The 20,521-nt window shown below is 36.4% G+C and overlaps 2 protein-coding genes across 2 annotated transcripts; both read left to right on the forward strand.

The window, feature by feature from the left end:
• Window positions 1–1,578: 1,578 nt before the first annotated feature.
• On the forward strand, window positions 1,579–9,891 carry LOC131552382 (cytosolic 5'-nucleotidase 1A-like). Its single transcript, XM_058796138.1, has 6 exons — window positions 1,579–1,788; window positions 2,084–2,251; window positions 3,377–3,506; window positions 6,914–7,036; window positions 7,169–7,353; window positions 8,572–9,891. Exons 1-6 carry the CDS (start codon window positions 1,666–1,668, stop codon window positions 8,938–8,940), a joined length of 1,098 nt encoding a protein of 365 aa, XP_058652121.1. The 5' UTR covers window positions 1,579–1,665; the 3' UTR covers window positions 8,941–9,891.
• A 338-nt stretch (window positions 9,892–10,229) lies between these two features.
• Window positions 10,230–12,950, forward strand: rdh14a (retinol dehydrogenase 14a). Its single transcript, XM_058796140.1, has 2 exons — window positions 10,230–10,604; window positions 11,593–12,950. Exons 1-2 carry the CDS (start codon window positions 10,362–10,364, stop codon window positions 12,208–12,210), a joined length of 861 nt encoding a protein of 286 aa, XP_058652123.1. The 5' UTR covers window positions 10,230–10,361; the 3' UTR covers window positions 12,211–12,950.
• The last annotated feature ends 7,571 nt before the right edge of the window (window positions 12,951–20,521 follow it).

A 20,521-nucleotide genomic window follows, 5' to 3' on the forward strand; every position in this document is an offset into this window, starting at 1 on the left:
CACCCCACTCATTTTCTATAGGGTTCAGGTCAGAGGACTGGAATGGCCAGCAGAAGCTCATTTTTTCGTTTCATCTGACCATAGAAGCCAGTCCCATTTGAAGTTCCAGTCGTGTCTGATAACTCAATATGCTGGAGTTTGTTTTTGGATGAGTGAGGATAATTTTTCTTGAAACCCTCCCAAACAACATGTGGTGATGTAGGTGCTGTTTGACAATTTATTTTTTAAGGTTTTCTCACCCCGAGATTCAACTATTTTCTGCAATTTTCCAGCTGTGGTTCTTGGAGAGTTTAGCCACTCAAACTCTCCTTCTCTCTGTGCATTAGGACGATATAGACACACGTCCTCTTCCAGACAGTTTCGTAACATTTTATGTTGATTGGAAAATCTTAATTATTGCCCTGATGGTGGAAATGGGAATTTTCACTGCTCTAGCTCTTTTCTTAAAGTCACTTCACTAATTGGAGAAGCTCAATTATCTTTTTCTGCACATCAGAAATATATTCTTTGGTTTTTCTCATTGTGATGGATGATTAAAGGAATTTGGGCTTTGTTTTCCCTCCTATTTATATTTCTGTGAAACAGGAATCCATGGCTGGATAATTTCATGTTCATAATCACCCTGGAGTGCTCAAAATTGTGAACATGAATGGGAATATAATTCAGAGATATTTTACTCATAAGAATTTCTAGAGGTGCCAATAATTGTGTCCAACGTGTATTTGAGAAAAACATTTATTTCATAATGATATTTCCCCCCATTTTTAATTCTTATTATCCAATGAAAGGTTAGATTTTTGTGATTTTTTTTAAAATAAAAGATCAAAAGGATTAACAATGCAAATTAATTTTCACAGCCTTCTTTGATCATATTTACCAAGGATGCCAATATTTTTGGCCATGACTGTATATATTATAAGAATATCAACTTGCCTAATAATTATGCACGCACTGTAGTATTAAACAGAACATGAACATACACTTTCTCTGCATCTCTCTTTATTCTCAATCCCTTTTGATCACCTATCAAGAGGGTAAATTAGATGTGTGCTGTAGATGCCCTCAAGGACAATGATGTGGAATTAGAATAAATAAATAAGTAAATGACTACAAATACTTTCATACTTTCACAAAAAACAATGGTTCCATAATTACAAAAATTCACTTCAATTATTGTTATTATTATTGAAGTTCAATAATAATAACACCTATTTGGGGAGACAGGCGCTAGTTAATAAGTCAAAAATACAATGAAATATAAATGTTTATATATATATCTTTAATATATATATATTATCTGTCTGTGATATACAAACACATGGTAAATAAAAGTACATCCGTCTCCAGACTAAATGAGTGTTAAGTTTAAATGCTCTAGTGGAGTGCATTTACAACGACACTTTTAGAGCACTTTAAAATGAGAAATTGGAGCGATATAAATAGTTTTTTATTTTAATTTATTTTTTATTAATTTTTCTTTTTATATATATTATTTACATTTAGTGAAGAAAAGTAAATAAATAAAAATAATAATAAACATAAATCGACAAGTCTGACACTTTCCCAGTGCAAGTCACGTGGTCGTGTTGATGCTGAGAGGAACTCAACTACCGCAGCGAACGGACGCCGAACACAACAATTCAGTCTCCCTGCCACCATAACAATATGAGCAAACCTGAAGGCACTGAGAGAGGAGGACAGTCCAACTCCGACAACAGCGAAGAAAAAGACTGGGCAGCTGTCAAAGCATTATTTGACAACGCGAAAACAACGAAGAAGCCCCGTCCGGTAAGCGATTGTTTATGTACATAAACTGTAAATGACAACAGCGTCTCCCGCATCCGACACCCAATCTACAATGCAAGCGACAATGCTGGAAAAAAACTTATATTATACCAAAGATAATATCTGTCTACACTGAAAGCGAGCGCGTTGTAGCGCGTCGCGTTCGCTTGAAGTATCGATGGTGCGGCATTGCGCCAGTGACAGCAGCGCTGTACATACATAAAGGTAACTGACCACATAGAGCAGCTTGGCTGTTGTTTACAGCTGTTGTAAACATTTGCTTGCTTTTAACTTGCAGCCCAAACCCAGCAACGCTGTAACCATTGCGGTGTCCTCGCGAACGCTGTTTAACATGGTGACGGAGAGGAAGGTGTTTGAGGAGGAGGGGCTGGAGAGGTACGTCGCGCACCAGCTGGAGCTCGAGGACCAGCCTTTTACCCCAGGGGTCTCGTTTCCTTTCGTTAAGGTAGCAACAGGTTTAAGTACTACAAAATAATTTTTTTAAACAATATGCATAATAATGATACTACTACATTTTAAAACTGTCTGATCGCTGTCTGATCATAACACTCACCCTACCTCCATCAGCACCTGTCAGAAACCTGATGCCACAGGTAATGCAACTGGACGCTTGTATATAGAGTGCAATGGTGGCCACCCCGCCTTTTCAGTATTTTTCCCATTAAGTTTTTATTTTAAGACTTTGGTTTTAAGTAAAATGTGTACAGCTTTATTGCTTTGATCTCATATGAAGCATTGTGAAGGACAATCAAATGAAAAATGATGGAGAAATATAAAAACTATATTATCTTTTGGCATGATTTGTTTGTTTCAATGCTCTGAATTGGGTCGAATTTTTTGCAGAATCATGAGTAATGTAGCTTTTCGCCATGCAGGAATACTACTGTTATTATTAATAATAATGATTATTTAATATGTGCATATTTAAAAGTTAATGCATGCATATAGCATCGATTTACAACCTCATAGCTCTCAGTAGGTCTGTCTTTTTAGATTATCATTTAAAATCAATTACCCTATGGACAAAAATGTATAGGATTTTTTTATGTTCAGAACCAGACTGATGCACTCTATAGCAGCACCTCACAACACAATTCAGTTCACATCACATAGGCATATTACTCCTGAAATCTCCTTTGGTTTTGATTACAACTGACATGACTAAAAACTGCACAAATAGAAAGAAAGAAAGAACAAACCAACCAACCAACACTGACAACCCCTAGCACAGGTATGAACCTGACACACATCAGGTAAGATGGTTGGGACAGTTAGGGCCAACTGATGCAAATCTCTGGGGAAATGTGTAGAGCAACACGGAAAACAAATGAGTGTTTTCACTTTTGTTCATGATTGGACTTTAGTCCTTTTTATTGCAGGGCAGGACTCAAACACTAACAAACAAGACTCAAACATAACAACATTATTGTGTCCTGCCCACTGTTTATGGTTAAATAGCATATATTGTTACACTAATCTACCATTAATCACAGCAGTATTGCCTAACGTGGATATCCTTAGATATCCAGGGCCATGCCTTTAGTATTTACTGTGTTTTTCTAATCGACAGGCCCTGATGAATGTAAATGCTCGTTTGAGAGAACTATACCCAGATAGCGAGGAGCTGTTTGATATTGTGCTGGTGACTAACAATCACGCCCAGGTCGGAGTTCGCCTTATCAACAGCATCAATTACTATGGTATGGAAATCAGAGGCGTCATGCCCACGTGCACCCTCAGATTTTTGAGCCAAGTGGAATTTGTATGTAACTTCCGAATAATATTTTCTATATTTGATACAATCACACCAGTGTGATTAAATCGTTCAGCGCGTCATATAATCAATTTGCATATATGCCGCCACAAATACAGTCTAAGGGTGAATCCCATTTCTCTGTCTTACCCCTTCCCCTTCCCCTAGCCCTTCGTCTTACCCCTAGCCCTTGTCCCTCGAAACCGAGATGTAAGCGCTAGGGGTGAAAACATACCCCTATGAAATGAGACACCACTTGGTTACGCTTACGTCATCATACACCGTCGCTAGGTGGCTGCTACGTCACCAGAGCCGACAAGTGTTGATCACAAACTTTGTATCGTTTTACAAACTTGTTAAAACTGTAGACATGCATGGATTCCATTCAAGGCTAGTCTGCGGGACTGTTGTGCAAATCAGCAATGTAACGTTAGCGTAGCAAACTAGCGATTTTTTTAAACGTTTCAATTAAGAACATGGTTGCAAATATATATGTACAGGACTGTCTAGAGCACAAAACAAGACTGTCGTCATTTTTAAATCAATTATTTAAGCCGAAAATACTTGAATACTTGATGATCTGGCCGCCATTGTTGCCGGTTGCGCAGTGTGTTCTGGGTACCCCTTGGTTTCAAGTAAGCTCGCGAAAATGCTTGGTTTTAAGGGGTATCTACCACTTCCCCTTAGCCCTACCCCTCGATCAAAACGAGAATTGGGATAGCCCTTACTCTCACGTGAACGCACAAAACTAAGGGGAAGGGGGAAGGGGTAAGACAGAGAAATTGGATTCACCCTAAGTCTGTGGGAAACACTGAAGTATTATGATAAGTAGCCTAACTTACAATGTTTTTAATATTCACATTAAATATAAAGTCAGTCGTATTAAAAATATGTTATGGCATGACTCCCATATCTGTTACTTAAGTAAACAGACAGGTTTTTATGCATAGTTAATAGACTACATTATTAGGCTACTTTGACCATCATAATCTAGTCATTTAGCAGACGCTTTTATCCAAAGCGACTTACAAATGAGGACATTAGAAGCAATCAAAACCAACAAAAAAAGCAACAACATGCCAGTGCTATTACAAGTCTTGGTTAGACTAACGCAGTACACATAAAAAGGTTTTGTTTTTGTTTTTTTTTTTAAAAGAAAACGAGTAGATAGAACATAGAAAAAAAGAAACCTAGTGTTTTTTTGGTTTGTTTTTTTTGTTTAAGAAAGCTAGTGTTAGTTTTACAAGAAAAGCTATAGCAGTTATGTGACCCTGGACCACAAAACCAGTCTTAAGTCGCTGGGGTATATTTGTAGCAATAGCCAAAAATACATTGTACGGGTCAAAATTATCCATTTTTCTTTTATGCCAAATATCATTAGGATATTAAGTAAAGATCATGTTCCATGAAGATATTTTGTAAATTTCTTACCATAAATGTATCAAAACTTAATTTTTGATTAGTAATATGCATTGCTAAGAACTTCATTTGGACAACTTTAAAGGCGATTTTCTCAATATTTGGATTTTTTTCAAAATAATACAAATCATACATCAACAGAAAGCTTATTTATTCAGATTTCAGATGATGTATAAATCTCAATTTCGAAAAATTGACACTTAAGACTGGTTTTGTTGTCCAGGGTCACAAATATGCAATTGATGGAGGGTCAAATGTGAATTTTTTTAAATAAAAAGAATACAGATAGATAAAATAAAATTAAAATAGAGAGTGCTAGAGTTAGAGGATCAAATAAAGATGGAAGAGATGAATTTTTAGCCGTTAAATTAATTTTTAGTTTTTAATCTAGGTGACAATCGAGATATTTCATGATATAGTTAATGCGTTTGGGAATGTTTTGAATAACAACCCACCCCTCGTGCCCCCTCTAAAATAATGAGTGCATGACGCCCCTGATGAAAATTAAGCTACGTTACTATTCAACTAGAGAATATTTACTAGCCTACAATTTAGCCTTTGATAGCGATCATCAATACATTCTTTAAAAGATATTTATTCTACATAGACACAGACCAACATGCACAAAGAAAAAAATAAATAAATACATAAAAGTCAGTGCAGGCACACAGACCAAAATTTGGCTAAAGACCACTACAATGATTTACATAATTTTTTCAAAAGGTTTCATAAGTTTTGCAGCACACAAATGCATATGTACTGCATTCTAAATACTATACAAACTAGGGGTGTGCGATATATATCATCTGCGATAATATCGTAATTGTCGTTTTAACGATGTACAATTTGACATTATCGAGTATTTTGCAAAAACCAAACAAAACACCAGAACACGCATTCATTACGTGAAGTCTAGACTAGAGCGCGTGCGCATTTAGTGTTCTTTCACTGCATGATTCAGTCTAATAAAATGCATTAAGAATTATCACAAAATTCAAGATATGAGGGCAGAAAATGTGTGTGTATATATATATATATATATATATATTTCATATAGTTACAATCACACAAAGAGTGCCGCTTTTTGTTCAAAAATAAGCATGATTGTGATATTGATTTTATACAACAGTTCAATAAACAATAAGTTAATATTAAGAGACTTGCGTTTTAGACACCATATTGCCTGTTTTTGCTCCATTTCGCCAACAAAAATAATTCCAAATAGCTACAGCACTGTTTTTTGGGTCTCTGAGCAACATGAAGATGTTGTTTAGTTCCTGAATGAGTCAACCCGTTTAATGATTAGGTTCAGTCGCAGTGACTCACTTGCTGCCACCTACTGGCGATTTTAATTTCACATTCAAAGTATCTGTTCATTTTTAAAATAATTTCAAATATCAGTATTTAATGTGTTATGTTTAAAATATCAAAACATTATGCATTTGTAACTGCAGGTTAAAGCACTCCATGTCCTTCTGAGCTGCATTAAACAGTGTAAATACATCTAAATGCCACTTCAGATGCAACTTCTGCAAAGATTAATTTTGTTGATACTGGTTTCATTTGTTTGGTAACGGCCTAAATGTCTTATTATTCCAATTGACTGATTAAATGTAACAATTTGACTCAAAAAAATGCATACTTTTAGAAAAAAATGGCTTTATTAAAGGTAAAATTGCCTATAAAAATCTATTTAAACTTATATGAAAAGATTAATTTCTATCACTGATGTGAACTGACCACACAGAATATGAATAATATCAGAAACTGCAGCTGTCCACGGTAGTCAGATATCAGCACAATAACACACTCGGCAAAATATCGTCTAATTACCGTTATCGAAAAAATCCCCCAAAAAATCGAGATATCATTTTTTTTCAATATCGCACACCCTTAATACAAACAATAAGTTACATGAATTCTCTCTCTCTGCAGATCTAACTATAGAGAGATTTTGCATGACGGGTGGAGAGAGTCCAGTTGGTTACCTGAAGGCCTACATGACCAACCTCTACCTGTCCAAAGATTCAAAGAAGGTACAAGAAGCTATTGAAGAAGGTATTTAAAACAAATTGTATGCATTGTGATCTTACTGGGATTTTCATTTCAAAAACTTTTAAAGTCTTAGTCCAATAAAGTCTAATTAGCTGAACATGAAGCTAAATTTGCTTTAAATGGTCATTTTCACAGGAATAGCAGCTGCCACAATGTTCACCTGCGACAGTGAGAATGAGCTCAGTGACACGCAATTGCGTGTAGCCTTCGACGGAGATGCAGTTTTGTTTTCCGACGAGTCTGAGATTATTGTAAAGGAACACGGATTGGACACTTTCTTTAGGCACGAGAAAGAGTTTGAGAACAAGCCTCTTGCTAAGGTAAACTAAAACTGGGTAACATAATTACAACTACTAGGGATGTAACAATATCAAAATCTCACGATACAATAATATCGTGATATTAAGTCCACGATACGATATTTATTGCGATTTTTTTTAAAAGAAGACAAATGAAGAATTGGAGAAAAAAACATTTATTTACATTTTATAGTTAAATTATTCTGTCTAATGCACTTTGAGAGTTCAAAATTAAGAGCTCCAACCCATGTTCTTAACTAAAAAAACTTAAGTCAGAAAAATAAAATGAATAGTTCATAGGTATATTATTTTTTTGCTTTACACTACAGTAGGGAAATTACTTCTTTCCTAATCTCTACACTTGCTGTCAGCAATTCATATTGCACTTTTAAGCTTTTATGTTGACGAACACGGCAGTAGAGCTTTTATTTTGAAGGAAAACTTCAGCTTCAGTGAATACAGGCTCACAAAAACGTGTTAAATCTACACTGTAAAAAGTGATAAGTTGACTTAACTTAAAAAAAATGAGGAAACCCATTGCCTTAAAATTTTTAAGTAAATGATAATTAAAAAAATAAGTTAATTGAATTGTCAAGTTCACTTAACTTTTTTTTTTTTAATTATTATGTACTTAATGATTTTAAGGCAACGGGTTTCCTCAATTTTTTTAAGTTAAGTCAACTTTCACTTTTTACAGTGTAGTGAAATGCTGTAATCATCTTCCAAGAAAATAAAGCTGGTGGCTGTCGTGTTTCCAAACATATGCTAAACTCACAGCACGTGCAATAAAGGAGTTCACTGCATTCATTCACTGTAAACGGAGCTGTTCTGAGGCGCAGAAAATACCAGATCACAAACTAATTGCCTGATTGAAGTGGCTGCTTCGCTTTGCAATGTGCAGAGAAAACAGACTTTATGAAGGGATTAAACCATATTGGGCTTTCGGTTTTAGTTCGTTTGACAGATACTGTGCCAAAGCATAATGGCCCAAAACACAACTTTAAAGACCTTTTATGTTAGAATTAAAAACTACACTTTTTGCCCAGAAAACCTATCGTTTCATATCGTCATGTGACCACGATGATATCGAGACAGATTTGCTATCGCGATATTGATAATATTGTTACATCCCTAATGTTCATTATTGATGCTGTTACTAATATTTTTTCCATCGTGTCATGTTTGGAGCATGCAATGTCCTTTTTATCCTTGATTTGGCGTTGCATCATCCTCTCTTAGGGCCCCCTGAAATGTTTCCTGGAAGCACTGGGTAAACTCCAGCGCAAGTTCTATGCAAAAAACCAACGAATCAGCTGCCCTATTCGCACTTACCTCGTCACAGCTCGAAGTGCTGCCAGCGCTGGGGCCCGCGTTCTGAAGACCCTACGGAGCTGGGGGTTGGAGGTAGACGAGGCCCTCTTTTTGGCTGGGGCCCCTAAAGGGCCTCTCCTACAGAAGATTAGGCCTCACATCTTCTTTGATGATCAGATGTTCCACATTGAGGGTGCCCAGGAGCTTGGTACAATCGCTGCTCATGTGCCCTATGGGATTGGACAGAAGTATCATAAGGGGAAACGCATAGATGCAAGTGAAGCAGAAAAAAAATGAAAAGATTTTATGATTATCAAATACAAACGTCAGAGTCACAATTCTTTAGGTACCTCAACACCTATCCAGTGTCTTACATTTGATCTATACAATAGCTAAAATATAATGTTTACTTAATGAGCAGGGAAGTGAAGCACATGCATGAAAGTCTCTGAAAGTTATAGGTAATTGTATTTATTTATTTGGTTGCATCAGAGAGAGTTTTGAACCTTGATCTATACAGATAGTTTATTGCTGGAAATATAAATAAAAAAAAGCTACGGTGCTCAAAATGATCTAGTATATTATGTACTGTACTAATGCTTCAGCATTGTGAGGTTAAACTACATGCTGCAGCCCTTTCTTTTTCTTTTTTAAAGATAATAATGTGCAATTATATGCATTTACCCATCTTAATGCCTTGATCACTATGATTTTTTAAGATGCTTAATCAAGAGTTTGATTTAGAATATTTAATTCTATCTCAGGGAACATACATTGCAACTATCTGTATTTTATTTATAGTGCAAGATTCTTCAAGGTAAATTTAGCAGATTTTTAGATGTTTCGTTGTAACTTCTTCACTGCTATACTTAGATATTTAGACTTAATCCTCAGGCTGTTTCCTTCACTGATGTGTGTGTGTTGTCCATCACCAGTGTTCCTGACGGACCTTGCCACAAGAATAAATGAACTAAAACACTGAAATAAGGATAAGAGTGTGAAGAAACTGATACATTGTATTTAAAATGTATTACCCCTGTGTTTATAGGTGTTTATGTGAGGTGTATGTATGTTTGATTTAGTTTTGTCCACAAAACAAAAATGTATTGTTGACTGTTAAACACTGGATTTAGTCATTATGATAAATTAAATGTATGATCTTTTTTGGTTTCTGGTTTATGTTTTGCACCTTAAGAGAGCTATTTAGTTTGTAGTCTTAAAACACAGATTTGACTACAAACATAGGTTAAGGAGTTTATGTGCTTGACCAATTAGACAAATGCTGTAGTCCTTATGTGGCAACTTCTTAGCCCAAAAAAAAATAAATAAATAAATATATTATATATATATATATATATATATACACACACACACACACACGTGTGGTTATTCTCTCTTTAAACATACTTTTAATGTTATTTTTTTATTTTTTTAGATGTTTCAAGTTATTAATTTATCTCAAAGTGTAATCCCTGTTCATCTATTACTGCGGATACATGTGATTTCATTGCTTTTAAATAACCAAAATGCAATACACATGCGTTTTAACCCGCTTTGACTTCTGGGTAATGTAGTTCAATATAACATTCCAGTTACTTCCCACATGCGTGCTTGTTTACGCCTACAAACCTGCTCATGAACAGGACGTTGTTGATGGCCCCAGAAGTGTCAGCAGTCAAGCCATTCCCCATTCTAAACATTTGGATGAAGGCGTCGATATGCTGCGGGGCAAAACTATTATCGTGACCGGGGCAAACAGTGGCATTGGAAAAGCCACGGCCGCGGAGCTGCTGCGGCGTCAGGGCCGAGTGATCATGGCATGTAGGGACCGAGAACGGGCGGAGAAAGCGGCCCAGGAGATCAAGCAGGAGGCCGGACCAGAGCAAGGGGAACTAGTGATCAAACTCTTGGACCTGGCGTCGCTTAAATCTGTCCGTATTTTTTGCGAAGAGATAATGAAGGTACTGCATCAAACCAAGCACAGAACGTTTGTTTCTCTTTTCAGATATTTAGAACATTCTAGTAAATATAGGGCACGCGTAACACAATTTGGTAGAATTGTTTTCAACTAAGAACAAGTGCACAATACCAATAGCCAAACAATTGTGCGCGAACCTCATGCGGTTTTATATGAATGACATCATGCTCGTGAAGTTTTGGAAGAGCACGTGGCTACGCGCGTATGAAACCTTTTTCGAGTGGAATTCATTGACAAGCTAAAAAAAATAAATTATATCCTTTTGCTAAATCGTGTATCTAAATAATACTATGGGGGAAACCGGGCATAGTTAATAATTTTTTGATGTAGATATTTTATAATCAGCATACAACTATTGTGTACGTGTATTTACATATCTAAAACTTAAACGCTTTCACTATTGTTCAGGGGGAAAAAAGATACAGTTCACTGAACACAGTTTAACCTTTTGTGACAGCATGTCCCAGCAGAGTGTGAGAACATTAAACCAATTATAGAACAAAAATTAATAATAATAATAATGAAACCCCAAATATATAAAAACGTTTTGTATAAAATTGCCACAGCATTGTGTTGGCCAACAGATATTTGGATGAATATATTTATATTTTGAAACCTAATAAAATATCTTCTGAATTTAGGAAAACTGGACCACTTTTTGCCAATGGGATGATTGGAAAAATGTCCCAATTATCTTGAATTAACTAATATAATATATATTCTTATAATGATGTATGTAAGAGTTGATCAGTTTAAATACTTTGAGTATTGCTGTTACTACTGTTTTATCTATGGTGCATTCTTTAAAATCGTGTGTATAAAGAAAAGAATAGACAATCAAAAGAAGATAAATGTATCTAAATTAGCGTAGAATAAAGTTTCAGCGATTTCTAGGGTTGTGATTATTTTATCTTCTCATTCTTGTGTTCAGAGACAACTACAATTTGCCATATCTGTTGTATCTCAAACAGGAAGAGTCAAGGATTGACATCCTGATCAACAATGCTGGAATCTACCAGTGTCCATATACCAAATCAGAAGATGGATTCGAGATGCAGTTTGCCGTCAACCATCTGGGTCACTTCCTGCTCACTAACCTCCTGCTGGACCTTCTCAAACGCTCTGCTCCCAGCCGGATCATTGTGGTGTCCTCCAAGCTCTACAAGTATGGTGAAATAAACTTTGATGACCTGAACAGCGAGCAGAGCTATGATAAAGCATTTGCCTATGCACGGAGTAAACTAGCCAATCTTCTATTCACTCTGGAGCTCTCGCACCGACTCGAGGAGACCGGAGTGACAGTAAATGCTCTCACCCCAGGGATTGTGCGGACTAACCTGGGCAGGCATGTCCACATCCCACTGTTTGTGAAGCCACTATTTAACCTGGCTTCACGGGCCTTCTTCAAGTCCCCTGAGGAAGGTGCGCAGACTTCTGTCTATCTGGCCTGCTCTCCGGATGTGGAGGGTGTTCAGGGAAAGTGCTTTGCTAACTGTCATGAAGAGCATCTATTAGCTAAGGCCACAGATGAGGAGGTGGCCAAGAAACTGTGGGACATCAGTGAGGTGATGGTGGGCATCACAAACTGAAATCTCAAAGATTTAAGAATTTAAGTCACCTGTCCTTTGTTATTTCAAAATGACAACTCTGAGAAAATAAATTACCATCAAGTATTTTCTCTTGGAAAGAAAACATGCAAAATGTATGCTTGCATCCACAGGAGGGAGCCGTTTTGGCCATTCTTATTCACTTGTGCTTTGAAATGCTAACTGTAAAGTTGCAACTAGCAGATTGTTAGTTCTGCTGCAACAGTAACTGTGTGTGTGTGTTTATATATTTTTAATTAATCCAGAGTCATCTTCAGTTATCCTGTTTCCATGCTCCAGTTCTCATGCTAGTCAGTTTCATAGATTTCAAAACAATGTGTGTTCACATGTGTTGGTTAAGACTAAATGGGTTATTAACTGGAGAATCACTACAAATAATGAAGTTTACATAGACTAAACCCTTTCATTGACTGAAAATGTGTGCAAATAGTACTAAGAATTTCTGATCGCAAGATTGTGCCTAAAACAGTTAACACTGCATTTGATTTGCACTTCCCATACTGAAGATCAGTGGACAGACATTCTCAGTCAGAGTACTTAATAAAGATGCATTAAACAGAAGTACAGTAGTATATCTGTTCTGATTATACATTGCATTGTATACTATGCAGAAATGCTGATCTGTGATGTTGTGATAGTATACTATACACACTTTTTAGCTGTAACTGCACAGAGAAAAATATTTTAAGCTCAGGCCTATATTTTTTTAAATAAAAGAAAAATTAACATTTAAGGATTGTGTGTTTTACTCCCTGGAAATAAAGGAATGTAAATCATTTAAATATACAGGTGCTGGTCATATAATTAGAATATCATCAAAAAGTTGATTTATTTCACTAATTCCATTCAAAAAGTGAAACTTGTATATTATATTCATTCATTACACACAGACTGATATATTTCAAATGTTTATTTCTTTTAATTTTGATGATTATAACTGACAACTAAGGAAAATCCCAAATTCAGTATCTCAGAAAATTAGAATATTGTGAAAAGGTTCAATATTGAAGACACCTGGTGCCACACTCTAATCAGCTAATTAACTCAAAACACCTGCAAAGGCTTTTAAATGGGCTCTCAGTCTAGTTCTGTAGGCTACACAATCATGGGGAAGACTGCTGACTTGACAGTTGTCCAAAAGATGACCATTGACACGTTGCACAAGGAGGGCAAGACACAAAAGGTCATTGCAAAAGAGGCTGGCTGTTCACAGAGCTCTGTGTCCAAGCACATTAATAGAGAGGCAAAGGGAAGGAAAATATGTGGTAGAAAAAAAAGTGTACAAGCAATAGGGATAACCGCACCCTGGAGAGGATTGTGAAACAAAACCCATTCACAAATGTGGTGGCGATTCACTAAGAGTGGACTTCCACTTCCATTTTCCAACAGGACTTGGCACCGGCACACAGTGCCAAAGCAACCAGTATCTGGTTTAAGGACCATGGTATCCCTGTTCTTAATTGGCCAGCAAACTCGCCTGACCTTAACCCCATAGAAAATCTATGGGGTATTGTGAAGAGGAAGATGCGATATGCCAGACCCAACAATGCAGAAGAGCTGAAGGCCACTATCAGAGCAACCTGGGCTCTCATAACACCTGAGCAGTGCCACAGACTGATCGACTCCATGCCACGCCGCATTGCTGCAGTAATTCAGGCAAAAGGAGCCCCAACTAAGTATTGAGTGCTGTACATGCTCATACTTTTCATGTTCATACTTTTCAGTTGGCCAAGATTTCTAAAAATCCTTTCTTTTGTATTGGTCTTAAGTAATATTCTAATTTTCTGAGATACTGAATTTGGGATTTTCCTTTGTCAGTTATAATCATCAAAATTAAAAGAAATAAACATTTGAAATATCAGTATGTGTGTAATGAATGAATATAATATACAAGTTTCACTTTTTGAATGGAATTAGTGAAATAAATCAACTTTTTGATGATATTCTAATTATATGACCAGCACCTGTATATAAGTAAATGTTTAAATGTTCACTGTTGGAATTTTTAAAAAAAAAGATACACATATACATATACAGTCATGGCCAAAAATATTGGCACCCTTGGTAAATATGATCAAAGAAGGCTGTGAAAATTAATCTGCATTGATAATCCTTTTGATATTTCAAAAATTCACAAAAATCTAACCTTTCATTTGATAATAAGAATTTAAGATGGGGGGAAATATCATTATGAAATAAATGTTTTTCTATAATACACATTGGCCAAAATTAACGGCACCCTTTTATTCAATACTTTTTGAAACCTCCATTTTCTCCTATAATGCCTGATGAGGTTAGAGAACACCTGACAAGAGATCAGAGACCATTCCTTCATCCAGAATCTCTCCAGATCCTTTAGATTCACAGCTCCATGTTGGTGCTTCTTCTCTTCAGTTCACCCCAATCATTTTCTATAGGGTTCAGGTCAGAGGACTGGAATGGCCAGCAGAAGCTTGGTTTTGTGCTCAGTGACCCATTTTTGTGTTGTATTTAAGCTTTGTGTTTGGATTATTGTACGGTTGGAAGATCCAAACATGGCCCATTATAAGATTTCTAACAGAGTCAGTCACTTATTGATTTTTCATCTGTTGGTATTTGATAGAATCCATGATGCCATGTGTCTAAACAAGATGTCCAGGACCTCCAGCAGAAATATAGGCCCACAAACATCAAAAATACAGCAGTATATTTCATTGTACACATGGGGTACATTTTATCCCTGTGTTCACCAAACCCATCTTGAGTGTTTGCTGCTAAAAAGCTCATTTTTTAGTTTTTTTCTGACCATAGAAGCCAGTCCCATTTCCAGTCGTGTTCCAGTCGTGTCTGATAACTGAATATGCCGGAGTTTGTTTTTGGATGAGCGAGGATAATTTTTCTTGAAACCCTCCCAAACAACTTGTGGTGATGAAGGTGCTGTTTGACAATTTTTTTAAAGGTTTTCTGACTCTGAGACTCAACTATTTTCTGCAATTTTCCAGCTGTGGTTCTTGGAGAGTCTTTAACCACTCAAACTCTCCTTCTCTCCGTGCATTAGGACGATATAGACACACATCCTCTTCCAGGCAGTTTCATAACATTTTCTGTTGATTGGAAATTCATAATTATTGCCCAGATGGTGGAAATGGGAATTTTCACTGCTCTAGCTCTTTTCTTAAAGCCGCTTCACTAATTTGTGAAGCTCAATTATCTTTTGCTGCACATCAGAAATATATTCTTTGGGTTTTCTCATTGTGATGGATGATTAAGGGAATTTGGGCTTTGTTTTCCCTCCTATTTATATTTCTGTGAAACAGGAAGCCATGGATAATTTCATGTTCATAATCACCCTGGAGTGCTCAGAATTGTGAATATGAATGGGAATATACTTCAGAGATATTTTACTCATAAGAATTTCTAGGGGTGCCAATAATTGTGTCCAATGTGTATTTGAGAAAAACATTTATTTCATAATGATATCCCCCCCCCCCCCATTTTAAATTCTTATTATCCAATGAAAGGTTCGATTTTTGTGAATTTTTTAAATAAAAGATGAAAAGGATTAACAATGCAGATTAATTTTCACAGCTTTCTTTAATCATATTTACCAAGGGTGCTGATATTTTTGGCCATGACTGTATATACAGGCCTATATATATATATATACATGTATTTTTAATTCCGACAGTGAACATTTAAACATTTATTTTATTTTCATAGTAAGTCTCTGAAATGCTAATGCATTTTTAAGACTTTCTCATTTATTTAACTATTTGTGTGGTACTGCTAATTATAAACTGTTAAACATTCTAAATTCTGGGTGTTTATCACTGTAATCTTGCAGTACCTTTTGTTTTGTTTTTTTCTTTGAAAAAGGAAATGCTCGGGGAGCTTTCCTGGTCTAATAAATAAATATCACGCTGTACAAATGACGTTGTTCAGATTTTAACTACAGCTCAACCAGGTTCATGTAATTGAAAAATAGTCTGATGGTTGTGTTTGCGAGGCTCATTAGCAGAACGATTTTGGAATTAGAGCAATAGCCTGCTTTGCTTTCATAGTTCACTTATCATCTAATTAACCGTTCTAGGAGTTGTTACAGTACAATTCAACTACTTGCTTTCACAAAGAAAGTACACACACCTCTCACACTGCGTCTCTCTCCCACTTCATCATGATTGCCTTGAATGTTTTCTCCTAGCATTAGCTGTCTTTGTGAGAATGGTAGCAGCTCTGATGGGCTCGTAATGCTTTTCCCACCTGTGTTTGCCATTAGGACTTTTTCAGGATCATTTAGAGTATGTTCCGATCAGCCAGAAAGCCCCTAAGATATCCCAGCATTCATCTGATAGCTCCCTGTGAAACAGGAGGTCTCGGAGCGCTTGGCTGTAGAAGCTGGAGACTGTTTGTATTTCAAATAAAGAAAATTGGGGAAATTATGAAAGTTAATGGCTTTAATGATGTGTTTCGAAGCGGTGCCACATCAGCGACAGAATGCCAAGCTGCTAAACAAAGTGATGCTTTGATTACAATCACATTAAGTTGTTTCACCTCCTTATTTTTTTCTATTTCGTCCTGTTTTTCCACCTCCTGAAGACAAAATATCACTCAACAAACACCCGAAGGTATATAGAAATTCATGGCAAAGCCCTTGTATCTTATCTCGTGGTTTGGCTTTAGGTAAAGCATTTCTCCGGTTGTGCTGCTTTGCTCACCTCAGCTCTGCTCTGAGTACAAACCTGCAGCCAGCATCCTTTCCCACCATTTGTGCTAGACATCCCGTCCAACTTAAACACAGAACTCCACTCTCGTTTATTATCCTGCGTGTTTGTTTTCTGTGATAGAGGGAAGGAAGGGAGATACAAATGCATGTTATTTTTCACAGTAAAGAGAGTTTCCAGCCTTGTGAGTGGTTGAGCAACTGAAAGCACTGCCAGGCTGATGGCACCAGAATGTCTAAAACATTCAAAACAATTGTAGCCTATGTGAACTGAATAAGTAAGAACGTTCATTAAAACATAAACATATATAATATGCATTACCTTTGATATTTGTTAACAAACAGTAATGTCAATAAAACATCATGAGACAGCCATGATGTCCAATTCTTCATCATACGACTCTTATGAACCGGTTCTTTTTATGGATCAGTTTAATATATTCATGAAATAGCCTCGAACCCTTGGTCTAAGTTAGCAGTTTGAATCAGAATCACTCAGTGCCTTAATTTAGCATTCACAATTGACTTTTCGTCATGTCCGATTCTAAATTAACTAGACCGTTACTGTGATAGGGTCCTTTTTATTTAAATGAATTAGTTAATAATACGAAAAAGATTTAATGGAATAAATTTAATTGAATATGTACTATTTGCAAGTAATATTAAAACATGCACAGATTCACTCATAATCATATGTCAAAAACGCTTCCGTTAATGTTTCTTGTTCTGTCACTTAAAGTCCGTGTAAAGTGATATTAAAATATGTGTTCTGAGCTTGTCACACAACAAAGAAATGTGTTATTAACCACCTAGCCAAATTTGAATGATAAAAAAACCCGCCAAGTAACTAAAATAAGTTATCAAAATCTGAAAAATAAGCAGGAACCTCTGCTCTCAAACGCTGGGGGCGTGTCCGCTGTCGCCGCTGAAACCACGCCCACTCGCGGGAAAGCTACAACCTGAATGGATGCTACTGATGCTAGCTACCTCTACTCAGCCCTGTTTGAGTGTGCAAGTTCAAGCTCCGGTGCGCTTTGAAAGAAGAGAAAGCGTTACAGCTCGCGTTTCCATGCGTTTTTAGATGCGAATTGTGAACGCTCCATGTTTTTAAATTGTATGTATTCTGCAACATATTGATGTCTCTGGGTATCCACCCTAGAACCGTCCCTGCCTAGAATCTGTATATCTGTACATCACAGACATTCAAAAAGACTAACTAAGAACTTGACCTCTCAACATAGTTATTATAGTGTTAGGGGAAAAACTGTTTAACGGTTTAACTCCACAATTCAGAGTCTTTGTGATGTGTTTCAGCAATACATTTCTAACATTTGTAATGTGTTTAGAAACAATTCTCAGAATTCTCTTTGCACAGACTTTAAAATTTTATGGGTCTGGCTTCCAGTCTCATGGCGTCCAGCTATTTGTAGGCTACAAATTGTAGCTGTACAAAACAGTTAGTTTTACTGCTTGATATTGCAAATTGGTGTCACCATATTATTTTAATGTATTATCTTATGGACACACTGGTTAGTAGTGCAAACAGCTTTACAGTTTACTGTACGTTATTCTCCTCGTTATTTCCCTATAGCGGCTAATGAACCGTTGAAGAAAAAGGTGGATAGGCCTATTGTATTTTCAATTTGAAATTGACAAAGTAGAGTGGATTGTGTCAGATCATATTACTATCGGTCGTTTGACATTTTTTTTTTTTTATCTTAAACATTTGTAAAATATGAAATGTTTAGCTACTTACATCTACCTATCTTGAACAAACATCCGGCACGATGCTTCAGGCTAACGTTACGCCTTGTTTGATTTGATTGGCCAATCACTTTAACGTTGACAAATGCTGTTAGAAAGCTGAAGCAGACAAAAACAAATTTTAAAACTTTTTGTCACCGTGTAATTAAATACAGCCTACATATTTAGAAGTTTTGAATGAATTAATATTTTAAAGGCTAAATACATAACTGACTATTCGATCTATAACATATGAGGTGTTTAGATGACATGTTGAAAACATTTTAACACAATGTTTTATTTTTTACTTTTGTTAACCTACAAAAGTTATTTGGTTCCTATATATTTCATGCATTATCAGAAATGGGTGTCCTGAAAAATAGTGACAAAAATGCAATAGAAGGCTGCTTGATACCCAGGTGTTTTGCTAAAGGGCACAATGATAACAGAGGGCCTGTGACTCTGGTAATTCCCCACTTTCTCGGTCACCCCTACCTCAGATCAAACCTGTGACCTTTGTGTTTTCAGCCCAGCCTGAACCGTTCCTCCGAATGACTGCATAAGAGCTTTCAAAACTTGAGAGAAAACACTTCTATGGAACGAATACAGATCTGCTGGCACAGAAGCTGAGTGAGCAGTGAACAAAAACATCTTTTCAAATTATTTATTATTCTTTATTTTAGCAGGTAATTTGATTGATTGCTTGGTCTTCTGGAGCAGTGACCTGGCCATGGGTTCTGTGTGTACAGACGTATGGTAAAGTCTTTCCCCTGAGGTGGAGCCCTGTGTTTTGACACACTCTTCAAAACAGAAAGAGTTTTTCTCCGGGTTTGGAGAAATATTTTGGTATGTAGCAGTATAAGGAAAACATTTCAGCATTTTTCAGCATTATTCGATCACATTATTCACACATGGAAATGATTCCTGAGGTGTAAATCTCTTCATGGGAAATGTGTAGATTTCCTGGAGCCAAACTTAAACTGATAACTCAAGACATTTCACAGATTGCACTAGTAGTGCATTTTGGATGGTTTCCTGGGGCCTGAGCGTGGATTTATATGCTGACCAGACTGGTAAATCCAAGAGATTCTTGACAAAAGAACAATGTAAGGTTCAAATGCTCCCTTTGGGGGTGAAGCTGGAATTACACAACATTATTTAAAATGCAGCTCCTGAATAATAGTTGACTTTTGCATGATATGTTGAGATTCGCTGAGCTAATCCGTATTTGTTGTTTTAACAGATCATCTTGAAAATCAGAAGCTAAATTATGGGTTCTTATTCTGACTTTGCAATTAACCTGACCTTAGAATCACTACAACCTAGATTAAATAAAGTGGAAGTTACCACTTGACAGTGTAAGTGATTTGAGTCAATAATGGACTCATAGCAGAAATTCAATCTAATAAAAAAATTTAGCAAATCATGAATAATCATGCATTATATATGACCACTGAGAGACCCTACTTTCTAAATGACTGCTTATCGGCATCCAAACCTCTCATCAGAACAGCTGGGAAATCATTATGATCCAGCATGGTACAGTAGAGATAAACTGTCACACAGACCTCTGAGCTGAGAGTATGTGGAAAACAATTGTCAAGGATCCAAACATCATTTTACAGGAAACTCTTAATATCGCTCGATCAAGTGCTCTAAAGTGAGGTCCGAGCCATTAATGTAAACTCTGGGGCTCCATTTTGTCATGATTTACAAATGCTGAACATTGCTGAAGATAGAAATGTGGAAGGCAGGAGGGGTGTTTTCTGTCCAAGTGCTTGTGAGAGTAAAAACATATGAAGCCTCCAAAACAAGCACAACTTAAGTTTTAAATCTCACTCTGAGAATGGT

Source organism: Onychostoma macrolepis, chromosome 13, assembly GCF_012432095.1.
Source record: "Onychostoma macrolepis isolate SWU-2019 chromosome 13, ASM1243209v1, whole genome shotgun sequence".
Classification (NCBI taxonomy): Eukaryota; Metazoa; Chordata; class Actinopteri; order Cypriniformes; family Cyprinidae; genus Onychostoma; species Onychostoma macrolepis.

What these genes read in the sequence shown, in the direction of transcription:
- LOC131552382 (XM_058796138.1), top strand. Translation starts at nt 1,666, where the DNA reads ATGAGCAAACCTGAAGGCACTGAGAGAGGAGGACAGTCCAACTCCGAC. An exon ending in CAACGAAGAAGCCCCGTCCG is followed by an intron (nt 1,789 to 2,083) that starts GTAAGCGATTGT and finishes TTTAACTTGCAG; the next exon opens with CCCAAACCCAGCAACGCTGT. An exon ending in TCTCGTTTCCTTTCGTTAAG is followed by an intron (nt 2,252 to 3,376) that starts GTAGCAACAGGT and finishes TCTAATCGACAG; the next exon opens with GCCCTGATGAATGTAAATGC.
- rdh14a (XM_058796140.1), top strand. Translation starts at nt 10,362, where the DNA reads ATGCTGCGGGGCAAAACTATTATCGTGACCGGGGCAAACAGTGGCATT. An exon ending in TTTGCGAAGAGATAATGAAG is followed by an intron (nt 10,605 to 11,592) that starts GTACTGCATCAA and finishes TATCTCAAACAG; the next exon opens with GAAGAGTCAAGGATTGACAT.